We start from the raw sequence: 14,925 nt of genomic DNA on the forward strand, positions 1-14,925 counted from the left end.
TCACAAGAGGAAAAAAAAGAAAAAAAAGTAAGGATGGCTATGAGGGTATACAGGAATTCCATTTTGGAATATGCTGCTAGAAGACTTAACCAGCATACAGTTATAGTTGGGTGATGCAGGAATGGAGGTCTAGAGGCCAAATCTGTAGATTTGGGAGTCATCTGCCTAAAGGGGATATTTGGAACTCAAAGGAGCTAATGAGCGCAACCAAAAGAAAGAATACAAGTAGAAAAGTGGACCCAAGACAGAACACCCTAGGGACCACACATATTTATGACATAAGACATAGATGATTAATTAACAAAGGATACCAAGAAAGAATGGGCACGTGGGTAGGAAAAGAATCAAGAGACAGCAGCGTCACAGAAGTGAAGGAATGACAGAACAGCTCAAAGGAAGGAATCAATATTATCAAATGCTACAAAGATATTACACAGAATGAGAAATGGTGGAGACAGAGGGAAAAAAAAAAAGAGAGCAATATTTCCTTGCTAGTCCCAATCATGATCAGTTACACTCTGGGCCCTAAATAGGATTCATATGTAATTGTGGACAACTTTCTCCTGTCTCTAGAAATTGGCTAAATCACTAAGATTTCCAAATACAGCTACACTTTAAATTCTGTAAAAGAAATTTCCACAAGTTTATTATGTGAACTGATTACTTTCAATGTTTTTCTTCAACACCATCTATAAAGGAAGGTACTAAGTTTTAAAGAACCAATAATATGGAAACCAAAGGAGAAAACTACTCAAAAAACCAGGAAGCTTTAATCAATGAATGGTAAAGGACCATGCCTGAGGACAGTACGATTATCATTCTACCAATTAAAACCAGCTATTTAAGGTCCACCACCAGCTGGTTCTAATCCTACTTCTAGCCTTGCTTCCCACATTGCAGCTCAGTCAAAGTGGGCGACTAGCTGTACCCTGAATACGAAGTGCTAGGCATTTGCAGCAGCCCCCCAAGCACCTCCAGCTGCTGTTAATGTTCTTTTGCTCCCCAAATTGCCTTGCATTTACTTACCTGTGTATGCTACCCTCCCTAAAAATGCAAGCTCTTGGAGGGCAGGGTCCCCTCAGCTTTTATGTTCCTGGAGTTCATTTCATCAATGTTTGCTAAATTGCCTAGTGAGCCAGAGGGCTTCTCTACTGACTAAATAAGAGGAAGGACAAAGGAGCTCAAAGGGATCTAGACTTAATTCCCTCATTTTAGAGAAGATGAGAAAACTAAGGCCCAGACAGTTTCAGTGCTTGGCTCAAGGTCACATTCCTTCTGTCTCTCTTCATTAACCATCCACAGCTAAGAGACACCAAGTGACCGTCTATTTCTACTGAATAACTTTAAAAATTTAAACACAGAAATATTCTCAAAGTAGCAGACCACCACTGATTCTGATGTTAATAACTAACTACTGACGACACTCACAATCACTCCCATTTTGCAAACCAGAGTTCAGATGTCATCAAAGCAAAAGAGTGAACCATTTTTGTCCTACCTTTTCATCGCTGATGACTTTCTGCACTTTACATCTGTACCAACACTTATCTTCAGAAAACAACCCAGCATAAATCTGCAAAAGAGAAAAGTGAAGCAAGATCGTCAATCTACGAGCATTAAGTGATGTGGGAAAGACAGAGCTTAAAAATGAAAAGAGCCCATTTTCAAGGAGCTCCCCCCCTTCCATCAAGAGTCAGCATGAACATGGACACACACAGAGAGAGCCTCCAAAGTCTCGATGCTGCTTTAAGCTTAAAAGGGCACTAAGACTTTTTGGGACACCTTGTATAGGATACTGTTTGTCAAGCAGCTTTAGATAAAACCAACTATGTTAAGTACATCAATTGAGGCATGAATGGTTATAGTTTATTTTTTTAACCCAGAAGATGCCATCAAGTCTGATTACACAACTTGGGTAATAGCCAAGAAAGATGTACATACCTCACTAACGTATCAATCTGTGCACAGTAAATCTTGTTAAAGGTCCCTAAGTTTAGCAGGTTGTATCCTTTAGCTAGTTCTTTCACGCTCTGAACATTTTTCATTAAATTAAACACTTTTAAGCTATCAAGGGAAAAAAAAAATCACCATAGGATAAATTTATCCTTTCGGATACCTGAGGTAAAGTGGTTCTCTCTATCTTTTTATTGCACTGATAAAATCAACAATGAATTGCCCAAACCTCTGGTGGACATTACCTGTTCCCTATGTAATTTGCTGGGGCACAGAGATATGTTCCGTCCTACTGTGGGTAAAAATACCAAGGAGTAGCTCTGTGGCCTGAACTTCTAGGATTACCCCAAGTAGCCAGTTATCCACACAAAGGAGGAATCACATTGGCAACACAGAACATGTGAGGCAAACAAATTACTTTGCAACGAATTCAGAAACACCCACTCCACGTCCAACTTCACCTTTTTCCTGACTCATCCCCACTACTGGGGATCAGGGTTCCAAAACACATAGCACTTTGTTCTGTCACTCTATCACTCACTCGTAAGGCTATTAGTGCCGCGTTGGCATTTGACCTGTCTCCGCTACACTCTCAAGGTTCTTATACAAGGACCAGGTCTTATTTGAAATCTCTAAGTCCCACTTTTACCCTAGCAAGCTGATGTGTACACCATAGGAATAATGTTTTATTAACTGGACCACTTGCAAGGGAGAGAGTGGCAGTTAGTAATTAATCAAGGATCCACAAAAAAGACAACACAGTCATAAAAAATTCTTAACAGGTCACAAAAAGGTTGAGTCTGCCTTCCTCTAATGAATTTGGATGTTCTCAAAGAAAAAGAAATTCAATTTAACTTGAACATTTATTAAGTGCCTACTATTTGTGAGGCAAAAGTGGTCCATTTTGGTTCGACCTTCACATACGTGAAGGGGAGTAGGATGAAGTGAGGTATAAGTGCATTTTACCCTAAAGGCAACAAGCAGCCTGGGAAGGGTTTTCAGCAAGAGAGTGACATGGTTAGACCTGTGCCTCAGCAAGATTCTAACAGTGGTCTCAAGACTGAGCTGGAGGCCAGGAAGACGACCAATCAATTAGAAGGCTATTACAATAGCCTATTAATAGGCTATTAATATATAATAGCCTAGACTATTACAATAGTCTGATCTTACGGTGATGAGGACCTTAGCAGAGGAAAAGAAAAACAGGTCACCATGAGCCTTCCCAGGCTCCTTGGATCTGCTTTACACCTCATTTCATCCTACTCTCCCTCCTTCATGAGTGTGAAGGTCCAACCAAAATGGACCACTTTTTCTTCGAAAATAGTAGGCACTTAATAAATGTTCAAGTTAAATTGGATTTTTTTCTGCTTTGAGAACATTCAAATTAGTTCGTTAAGGGGAATATAACCCTGGTCAAGAAGCCAGACTTGGGCCTCACCTTACATAACTTCAGAGTGGGAGAAGTCTGAGGTTAGGAAAGCGCCCCTGAGTTTTGTTTGTTTTTGTTGGCCATGGCAATGAAGCTACAAAATAGTCAACTTAAAATTCCCTTCATTTTCACTCACTTAGACATATGGGCTGCCCTCTACATTGCTAGGAAGGAGTGTTCATATCACCGAGATCATATCCAACCAAGTGTATACATAGTGCGAGTTCCTAGTCAGACCACGCCCTCCTTTAGGATATTCTAAATCATATCCTCAAATTATATTTGAACATTTATAATGTGACTTTTAGAGCTGTGTAAATTTACTAGAATTCCAGTTCATATGGGTCCTAAACATAGATTTCTTCACCAAATATCAAAAATGTACTAAAAACTCTAGAAATTAAGAAAACATGATCTCAAATTCAGACAAAAAGAGGAAAAATAAGAGTATAAAGAATGAATGGAATAGTAACACCAAAGAATGGCTCACCTTGTTTAGGTCAGGATTCCCAAAAACTGAATTGGACTGGGGACAAACTTCAGCCAGAACACAACCTATCTTCACAATATCACAATTTCTATTGATACTCTAAGACAGGATAAATGGCATGGAATCAGAGGGAAAGCAAGAGATAAATGTGTTAACTATAATCCAACAGGTTTGTGTTGACATTTTATTTTCTGCCACATTAAAGTACTAAGGCAATTTTTAAACAATTTTTCTCTAGAATTCACAATCTCATTGGCATGGGTATTCCCCCACACTGCCACAGATTGCTTCTACAACTCAGTAAATAGTATTCATGATTTGCTGTGGTCAAAAAAATTCTATCCCTCCCCCATAGGGAACTTAGGGACCAGCCCCTCTGAGTTAGTCTAGCCCTCAGATCACAGGTGGTTGGCTGCCTCACTCGCACTTTGAAGCCTCTGCTTTGAGATAAGCCCCGCCAGGCCTTGTACACCTTGCACCTGAACTCTGAGAAACCAGATCATCTCCATGCCGCAGTGAAGCACAGCAAGGAGACCATAACCAAAAACAAAACAAAAACAACTTGTTCTTTGAAGACTTGGGGGTTTTAAATAACACACCAGATTTCTTTGCAGTGATGAGCAGAAGTTTCCCCACCCCACCCCCACCTCTCAACAAAACATTCTATAGGATGTGGATGAAAAGGCTATTTCTTGGAAATGCCTATTCATTAAGCTCCTCGAAGACATCAATTTTAAGATAAAATTCTGAGGATTAAGAAATCCCTTCTCTGCCTCCTAGGGATGCCTAGAATCCGATCTCCTGGTAAAGAAACACTACCAGAACTGTGCATTCCTTGCTGCTCAGCAATTCCAAATTCCAAATCTCATCAGTTCCAAACCAACAGAGAACTCAAGGCTTCTAGTCCAGTTAACATTCTATCACTATCACCGTATCACCTCTACCCAACAAAAATCCCCTGTACAACATCTTCAACACATGGCCATCTAGCCTTTGCTTGAAAACAAGGAGATGCTCAGTCTATTCCATTATACTTTGAAATATCTCTAACAGAAAACATTTACCTTACTTCGGGTATAAATTGCTTTCTTTACACCATCCGTATGTTATTCCTAGTTATCTTTAGAGAACTCTAAAGGTGACCCTGGGTTCTACAAGTTGTAGAAGCAATCTGTGGCAGTATGTAATAAATAAACAGAACAAGCCTAATCTCATCTTTTATTGGTGACATCCCAGCAGATACTTGAAGACAGCTACCGTGTCCTAAGCCTTCCTCCCCCAAGTCTTCTCTTCTCCAGACTAAACATCTCTAGTTTCTTCAACTAATTATTATGGCATGTATGCAAGGCCTTTCAAAATGGAATCCAGAACTAAGTCAGAACGTTTCTGAGGAGGTCTGACTGGATACAATACAATTGGAATAGCTCCTCCGTGGTCCCAGACACACTGAACCAAAGAATGCATTCACTTGGCAGGCTGCCAAATCACACTGCTAACTCATACTGAGTTTAAGATCCAGTAAAACCTCCAAACTTTTGTCAAACTCCTATCTAGCCATGATTCCCCCACTCCTACTTGTGACTGTAAAGCCCACTCTTTTAGCCCAAACACAAGATTTTGTGTGCACCGTGGTATTCAAATCAGAAGCCAATAAATACCATTTGTCTTTAATACTGCTCTACCCAATAAAGGTTGGTGATTGAAGATAATGAGTGACCCCCATATTTTTGTTTAGACAAAATATGCCTTCAGCATCCAGATGGTATTTTTTACCTGTGCCCAAAATGTGACTGCATCTTCTACATGACTTCCAACCACATCCTCAACTGAAACCAGAATGACAGGAAAGAATTAGAAGTGATTCAATATTAACTTGCTCTTAAACACAAGAATTTGTATTATCAGTACCTTTATTATAGGTTACATCTTCATCCATGTCGACAGCCCCTGAAAAACTAAAATTATTCAATACCTTCAGTATAGTAAGGATCATAGATTGAGACCCTGAAGAGACACTTCATTAGGAATCTAGACCAACCCTTTCATTTTACAGTTGAAAAAATTGAGGCCTAGAGAAGGTATGTGACTTGGCCAAGATTACACAGGTAATAAATAACAGAGCCAAAATTCAAACCCATGATCTCTAAGGCGACTGAAATTCCTCCATGTTTAACTACCCTCAGGCACTGAATATTCTATTCCAACTATAGTCCCACCCACCTTGGTGTCATTTTGGAAAGCTGACAGGAGCTAGCAAAAAGGTAGGTCTCTGCTCCTGAAATCCAGGCCACAAGATAGTAGTCGACTTTTCTGCACCAAAGATTTTCCCCTCTCTGATCAGACTTGCTTGACAAAGGAGGTAATGCAAATGTTCCCTGCTCCTTTACAACACAGCCTCTATTACTAAAGTTGTCTTTTATTTTGCTAAAGGTTCTCACTCAAGTTTACCATAGGAAAGCAGAGATACACTATATTATGGTCAATTACACTACCAGATGGATACTTGATATCTTTTTCTGCAATAAAGAAACAGTGATGAAATGGAAAACACCTGGACTTGATCAGCAGAAAGCCTGGACAGCCGGTCCCCAGCTCTGTTACTTATTAGCTAGATAGATATAGGACCCTGAGAAACTTCTGCAAGCCTGAATTTCATCACCTGGATTGGAGAATAACACTGCTTCCACTACCTAACTCACTCTGACTGCTGTAAGGAAAATTTTGTAAACTACTGAGTAAATGTGCAATCTTACTGAAAAAGCAGCTAGCTGGCATAGGTTGGGGGGGGGGGGGTCACAAGGAAATCAGATCCTTAAAAAAGAAAAAAAACCAAACTTGAAGGGCAAAACTTCGAAAGTGCCATAAGTAAAATGTTTAAAATAAAGTATGGAACTGCTATGGCTTGGGCCTTTATTATTAAAGACTTTGAAATCACACAAACACTACAAAAAAAGGATCAAATACCCTCAACTTTCCTCAAATATAATTGTTTTCCTCATATACTGGAAACAAGGCTAAAAACCAACTACTTCATCAGAAAAAAATAGAAGTCAGCATTCTTATTAGTCTATCCTCATCAAATTAAAAATAGTATTGACCATTTGGGACACTTCTTAGAAACTAAAAATGAGGCAGTTTAAACAACAACTTCAGAGAAAGCATACTCTCACCTTAAGCCTCTAAAAAGATGCCCAAAGAAATCCCCACAAAGCTTCACGCACTCAATGCTATCTTCCAATAAGTAGGAAGAATTAAACTAACTTAACTTTATTTAATTTTTCTCAAACTGAGAACAAGAGGCTGAAGACTCTGAAGCACCGTTCCTTTGACAGGCAGTTTAAAACAGCTGCAAAGGCTTTGAATGCAGTACTGCACCTCAAAGCCTCTCACAAACACCAATTATTGCACTAGTACCTATAGGGCTCGGGAAAAGTTTAAATCTTTAAAAACTAAATCGGGCAAACATGTCATGGCATCTTGTCCAAGACAACCAGTTCAGAAATCAGACTAGAGCGAGAGTTCTTAACTTCAAATCCCTGAACTTTGTTTAAAAAATATTTTTGTAACAGTATGTAAGCATAAAAGTATTTATGTAAGTAGAAAGAGCCCCGGACTTGGAGTCGGGAATGATGAGCTCCAGTCCTTCCTAAGGCACTTAATAGTGTGTGCCTCCGTTTCCTCATCTGTATAAAATCCTCATCTGATAAAATGGGGGTCCTCCTCACGTTGGAGGATAAAATTATATACATCATAAAGCACAGCACTCTGTCTACATGCTAGCTATTAACGTAACTGGTTTCCTTTGTCATACTACGTATGTTGTTTTATGCTTTTAAAAACGCCGTTCCGGGTAGAGGCCTGTGGGCTTCGCCGGACTGCCAAAGGGCCTGATGACACGAAAGGAGGTAGAAGCCATGGTCTAGCCGGATATCCCACGCCTTTCTCTGGCAGACATGGCAGCAAGCATCTCTCACGCCCACACTACTACTCACAGGAAGGCCACGCTACTCCAGTCAGGAAGGTGGAAAAGCTCCCTTCCTTCCACCTGAAGCCCCCAAAGCCACGATCTCGAGGTGGTTGGGCCTGCTCCTACCAACGACTTTCTCAGAAAACTACCACAGGGTGAACCGAAAGCCCATCGTAGGGGAAGAATCAGAGGCCGACAGACTGAGGGCCGGAGGACCTCACCCGTGATGCCCGTTCATCCCCCTCACTGTGCAGATGGGGAAACTGAGGCCCAGAGAGGCGATAACTGAGCACGACGGCCTAAGGGCTGGGGCAGGCCAGCCCGCCCCCTCACTGAGCAAATAGGGAAACTGAGGCTCCGGGAGGGGAAGCGTGACAGAAGACTGGGGCTGGAAGGGCCCTTAACCACTAGCCCCACCCCCTCACGGGACAGACAAGGAAACTGAGGCCGGTGGGAGAGAGGGTGGAAGGATCCTGCGCCCGCCCGGGCACGAACCTCTGGGCCTTTAGCTGGGCTGGTCCTTGGTCGGCAGACCGAGGGTCCATCACCGGCCTCTCCAGGGGGAGGGCCCCACTCGCAGCGGCCCCGGCCAGTCCAGGTCAGGCGTGGGCTCCTCACCCACTCGCGCCCACCCTCGCTCCCGCGGACATGGACGCCACACCACAGGCCGCCCCCTCCCCCCGCGCCCCGCCGACCGCTCGCTCCCAGTCCGCTGGCGTTCCAGCTCGCGCCCCGCCCCGCCCCACGTGACCGCGCCCCGCCCCCGCTCCTCGCACCTCGCACCTCACGCGCCGCCACCACAGCCGGTTTTCCAGGTGGCTGGCTCCGCGCCTGCGCACTGCGGCCCAGCCATCGGGGCGCGGGGAGAGCACGTGGCGGGGCAGCGAGGACCGCCGCCCCGCCCTGCGCGAGGCCGCTTGGGGTGTCGCCATGGGTACCGCGGGGGCGGGGCGGCACGCGGAGGAGGGTTTTTATAATTGCTTTTATAATTGCCAGAGCCCAGAGGGAGGTGAGGGCAGGAGCCCGGGCGTGCGCCGCGCCGGCCCTGCTGTGCTGCCTCGGTGGGTCGGCGGAGCGTGGGATGGCCGGGATCGAGCCCCGCCCTCGCGGTCACGCTTTCCGCGTGGCGCACCAGGGGCTTGGCCAAACCGCGCTAGGAGGGGAGGAGACGAACAACCCCACCCCCAGCACCTCCCCGTCCGGGCTGGGGTGGGAGGAGATTGGCACTCTAACACTGGTCGACACCAACAGTGGGCGGGTGATGGGATAGGAGGGGCCTAGCGCCCCACCCCCACATCTCCGCACCCACCCCACCCGGCGGGGCGGGGCGGGGCGGGGCGGGGCGGGGCGGGGCGACCAGAGCAGCGGCTTACCTCGGCCTCCACACCCACTCGGAGGCAGGTACCTGCTCGCTGCTTTTCCTCCTGGCGCGTGGGACCTGCAGGCTCCACATCCCACTCTTGCTTCTGCCGACCCTCTACCTAGTAGCCTGCCCTCAGTAACCCCAACGCCCACCGCTAAAGCCTGGGCTCTAAAAGGCTGAGGGCCCTAGGCTGTAGCCTCCACGACTGGGATGTCATCGCTGGGCAGCGGTTGCCCAGTGTACCAGATGTCCCCACCCGAGCCTGTGGATTGCTGTCTCGATCGCTTTGCCCATCACGATGCCCTTCTTGCACATTTAACCTTTTGTTTTATGTTTTTACATAGAGAGCAGACCAGGGAGGCCAGACCTGGCCATCAAGCCCAGCCTCCAGTGCTTGGAAGCCAATTGACGCCGAGCCAGCCCTCCCAGTGGACCCAGGCAAGTCTAACCCTTGCCGAACAGTTACTTTATTATCTGTAGTGGTCGGTGCACTGGGTATTCCCAATACTAACGGAATCCTGGCCCAAAACAAGCATGGTTACACTCTTATTCTGTATTGTCTCCTCAGAAACCACAAGAGGTTGGGGTTTGCATTAGACAGCCATACCTAGGAGTCGTTAGGTCTGTGCAGTCGTACAGTTGGTAGACCTAAACCTGCTGTAGTGGAAAGAGCATGGGAACCTGAATTCGAATGAAGCAAGTATTGAGGACCGAGTGCAAAGCACAGGAGATAAAAAAGAGGCCAAAAGACTTCATTTAGTTCTAGCCCTAGTTCGCCCAGTTCACAAATACTTTATGTTGAAGAGTCCAAGTTAAAAATAAAAATAAACAAAAACCTCACCTACCTGGGTCACCAGATTGTGACATTTAAATGGGATGATGTATTTAAAGAACTTTAAAACACCAGAAACTTGAGAGCTGTCTCTCAAACCCTAGTTACTGACCCACGGCTCTCAGAAAAGGTTTGGTGTTGTGTTTTGTTTCTAATAAATAAAAAGATAGAATTTTGTTACTAGTTTAAAAAGGAGCGGCCACACGTACCCCACGAGAAAGCAATAAGTGATTTGATTAAATTGGATTCAAGCTGGCTAGTTCTTTTAAGAATCTTTAGGTGATCGGACTAATGGTGGCTCTTATGATTAAATACATTTGTTAAAAGATTTGATAAAGGTTAAATGCCTGTAGAATGAGCTCATAACCAAAATGAAGCATTTAGATTATCTGTGGATTTACATGCTTTAGGCCCAAAGAAACCTCCCTGCACTGAAAATTTGTTGTTCATTGGTGTGTGACTGTTCCTGACCCTATTTGGGGTTTTCTTGGCAAAGGTACTGGAATGGCTGGGTTTCCTTCTCCAGTTCACTTTTACCCATGAGGAACTGAGGCAGACAGGGTTTAATCGACTTGTCCAGCGTCACACAGCTAATAAGTGTCTGAACTCCGGAAGATGGCTCTTCCTGGCTTCAGGCATAACACTCCATCCAGTGTGCCACCTAGCTGCCCCTACAATGAAGACGGTTTATTTTTAATTTAACTTCTTACTGGGTGAGAGGAAGGAAAGAGATAGAGGGGAGATAAATAGCACCAAAATGAAAAGAAAACCTTAACACTATGAAGTTACGTTCCAGTGCTACAAGATGCCATATTATGGCTCCTTAAACCAGTTGGTGGTCCCCCCCTGTGGTTTTGGTCAGAGGTGAAATCTTGAAAAAGCCAAAAAAGTCATCACAGGCCACACAAATATTAAATTATATTTGAGTTTGAAGGGCTCTGAAGAAGAAAAATACCCCCTCCTTAAAAAAAAATTCTTATTTTACTTTTAGTTTATCACATCAACCTTGAACAGTTGCACTTTTTTTTTCAGAGAAAGAATTATGTTTTATTGTCAAAATTATTTTGCTATTGGACTTATGTGTCTGTTATTTCTAACAATAGTGTATTTTTATATATTGCTTATTTTCTTAACTACATGTAAAGAAGTTTAAGATTCTTTTTTTTGAGTTCTAAATTCTCTCCTTCCTTCCCATCCTTGCCCCTCTCCTTGAGAAGGCAAGCAACTTGACAGATTATAGATGATTTGCATTCATCTTGAAAAGGGAGTTTGTGTAAGAAAAATTCACATTTAAAGTTTTAAAGCTAAAACCTGATGAAATTATGACATCAGATAATCTGCAAGATCTTATTGAATGAAAACCAGTTTTTAAAAAAACTATTAAAAAACATTGGTGAAGGCATCATTTTATTAGTAGACATATTTTTTCTTCTCCAAGTTCACAGAACCCTATAATCTACTCCACCCCAATCCCCATCAGATTAGGACACTGTTGGAAGTGATCCTCTTTTCCAAAGTGAGTAGATCTTTCTAGGTCCAACTCACACTTTTGCACCTACTACAGATGCCATGGGCCCCATTCTACCCCTGGCAAAGAAACTGAAGCTTTGAGTGGTTCATTTGCATAAGAAAAAGCCAGCAGGGCCCATGAAATCCCATCAAGGACGTAGTTTTTTAGTAGCATTTCCCCAGCACCCCCACCAACAACGAGCAACAAGCATATATTAAGTATTTCCTATATGCCAAGCTCTGGGTGTTTAGCCACTCGTTTGCATAGACTAAGGAGAGAACCTTAAGAGTTTAAAAAATAAACAACTGGGAAACGCTGAAGCCCAGAGCCCCAGTTCATACACAACCCCCAGCCACCCCACCCCCGCCACCAGTCTGATTGTGACCACAGGTGATAAGAGCAAATTGCCATTCCCTAGTTAGGGTCTAGCCTGGCAAAAAAGAAGATTTGGGAGGCTTTCTCTAGGGTCAGCAGCAGTTAGAGAAAGAGCTCTCATGGGGAGGACCGAGATCTTTCATTTCCTGCTTGGAAAGAAGCCTTGGAGCTGAGATCATGAGAGAACAAGAGAAAGCCTTACTATGCCAGTCCTAGGCTAAAGGATTCACTCCCAGCTGAGGACTGCAATCTGAAACTGGAGGAGACGGAAACTGTATCTGCCTGTTAAGAACCAGGTCCATCTTGCTTAGGAAGAAAATTTCCTACCACCTCTTCTTCATAGACTATTTCATTAAGTATTCCCTTTGTCAAAGCTAACTCTAGCTAGCTGATTGATAATCAGTAGGGAGCGCTTGGGATTAGTGCTCGTGAGTCTTAATATTAGTTAATTAGTAATGATTAATAATCCTCAGCTGCCCTCTGGGGGGTTTTAACCTGCCAAAATGCATGGGAATTAGGCCAGAAGTGGGGAAAAGGGTGCTACATATCATCTCCTCTGATAGAATGTAAGCTCCTTGAGGACAGGGTCTGCTTCTTGCCCTTGTATCTCCAGTGGCTAGCACACTCACACATATTTAATACATATTCACTTGATAAATGCTTATTGTTTGACTCAAAAGAAAAAAAAAAACAGGTCCAGGGAATCCAAGGGAACAACCTTCCCAGTGATAAACCTCTTACAGACTGCAGGGCTCTGGACTTGTGCAGTTGTGAGTTGCTTTGGCCATGTGCAGTCCCTCCATATAAACCGCTCACCCCCATGGCCATCATAGTGTATATTTGGAGTTGGGAGGAGGGAATATTCTGTTCTTGCTAGCTAAGACGTAATTGAGTCTGCCGCTGATTGTTAATAGGAATCACAATTGTAGGGGTTCCTGAACTGTAGTTTTAGAAGAAGGGCTCTAGAAGGCCCTTGCCCTCTGACAATCAGAAACTTTCTGTGGTTCCACCCCTCAAGTGTTATCGTAAGTTGGAGGAGTAGCGCAGAGAGGAATGCTACAAAAAAGTTTTTGTTGGGTTTTGGGGTTTGGTTTTTTTAATAAGGATGGTCTACTTTTTCCTTGGCAATGAATCCTTAGAAAACAATCTGCTGGGACCCTTCTTAAAGTTTTTCCAGCATGGTAGAACCTGCCCCTGGTCTAGTCTTCTGTTACCAAAGGTAAATCACCTCCAGACCACCAGGAAGCACCAGAGGGCATCAGGGGGAGGCTGATGAGCTATATGAAAGCAAATACTAAGTTTCTTTCCATTTATCCCATTCCAGAACTTGCCAAAGGGCTTATTTCTTGTACACTTCCTAGCTGTATGACCCTAGGCCAAGTCACTTAATCTGTTTGCCTCAGTTTCCTCATCTGTAAAATGGGGGTAATAATGGCAACCACTTCCAGGGTGGTTATGAGTATCAAATGAGATACTATTTATAAAGCACTTGGTGCAGTACCTGGCACATAGTAAGAGCATTATGTAAGTGTTGGCTGTTAGCATTCTTCTTCTTAATAGTCAGGTCCCTTTTCTCTCCCTCTCCCTTTCCCTTTCTCTTTCTCTCTCTCACTCTCTCTCATTTCCCCCTACCAACAAAAGAATCAGGATCACAGGCTACAGCTTCCAGAGAGCCCTTTACCGTCAATAAGCTAGATACAGAGGGATGGGTGGTGAGTAGTGACTTCTACTAGACGCTGGCTAGAAGTTTACAAGACACAAGCCCTTGGAATCCAACTCTGGCAGTCTGGAAGCAGATGTTGGGGGTAAATGGATTACAAAGGCTGGGTGAGCTCAGTGCTGGGCACCTGGTGCAGTGAATGATTCCCTTGTTTTCCTTACTGAAAAATTACCCTGTGACAGAAAGATGTTATAATTAACACAAGGAAAAAAATACATCTGACCCTATTAGAATCAGCAATTGAACATATTAAACAATTCCTTAGTATTTAAACTAGTAACCAAATCATTTTTTATTTGAAAAAGTTTTAGTCAAAAGGTAAATACTTACATTTTTACAGTAATTAAGCATGTGATAAAAATCATTGTAGCAAAGCCCTGAATAACATCAATGTTTAATTGTAATTATGTTATATATTATTACTTCTCCGCGGCTAGTTTTACTGTTCCAAAGTGCTTTCTTGCCAAGGCAGAGGAAGAAGGAAAGCTTGATGTGAGGTCAGAATGACTAAGGTGAAGAAGCTTAGCACCTTCGAACGCCTCACTTTCTCCTTGTCTGACCTTAGAAAAATCACTGAACCTCTTGGCCCATCAGGTTGTCAGGAGAAAAGTGTTCTCCGAACTTCAAAACTCAGGCTCAGTGTGAGTCATTATTATCCTCTCATTTTCTCATAACTAACAGTAAGAGGTACTGAAGAAGGTTCAACTTCCCACTAGCTATATAAAGGCCTAAGAGCTGAAAAAGCCAAACAAAACAAAACTGACTCCTCATTCCCAGTGACTGGAAGGCCTCCAACATAGAGGGTCCAAAAGGCCACAATCTGACAGGATGAAATAACACTCAACATGTTACCCGTGATATATTTTAGAGACAACTTTTTGCTCCACTCAGCAAATCTAAGTATCAAAATGTACTTTTAATCCACTCTTTCCCCAACTTGGAAGTTTGCCATCTCCCTCATCTGTGAGCCGTGCATATCTGACCCCAACTTATTGCCAGAGGACTGTGCCTACCCCAACAGGGAAGAGGCAAGAAGAGGCTTCCACTGGCTCCCTTGTGATCTTGGCAACCAAACTGGCCGCCTCCAGCCCCGTGGGTCTCTGAATCGTGTCTAATGTGCTCCTAAAGGCTGTCAGCCACCTCAGAGCCTGCCAGCACAAACACGCCTCAAAATCAGATGGGCACATGAGGGGGACAACCAGAGGGCACATTTAGAATCACATTTGTGATTCTGCAACCATGAAGAACACGTCTTCATTAAGGATCAGTTATTTATTTCATCTTAC

General features: G+C 43.6%; 1 protein-coding gene across 1 annotated transcript in view; it reads right to left on the bottom strand.

Annotated features, from left to right (window-relative positions):
• LOC114050629 (serine/threonine-protein kinase 31-like) overlaps positions 1 to 8,680 on the bottom strand; it is a 70,605-nt gene extending 61,925 nt beyond the window's left edge. The window contains exons 1-5 of the mRNA XM_027872466.1: positions 8,623 to 8,680; positions 5,781 to 5,827; positions 5,646 to 5,698; positions 3,873 to 3,971; positions 1,499 to 1,573 (exon numbers count right to left, since the gene is read on the bottom strand). Coding sequence (XP_027728267.1) covers positions 1,499 to 1,573; positions 3,873 to 3,971; positions 5,646 to 5,698; positions 5,781 to 5,808 — 255 coding nt within the window. The 5' untranslated portion in view covers positions 5,809 to 5,827; positions 8,623 to 8,680. The remainder of the gene's footprint in view (positions 1 to 1,498; positions 1,574 to 3,872; positions 3,972 to 5,645; positions 5,699 to 5,780; positions 5,828 to 8,622) is intronic.
• Positions 8,681 to 14,925: the final 6,245 nt, after the last annotated feature.

Source organism: Vombatus ursinus, unplaced genomic scaffold (genome assembly GCF_900497805.2).
Source record: "Vombatus ursinus unplaced genomic scaffold, bare-nosed wombat genome assembly UNPS02014799.1, whole genome shotgun sequence".
Taxonomy (NCBI): domain Eukaryota; kingdom Metazoa; phylum Chordata; class Mammalia; order Diprotodontia; family Vombatidae; genus Vombatus; species Vombatus ursinus.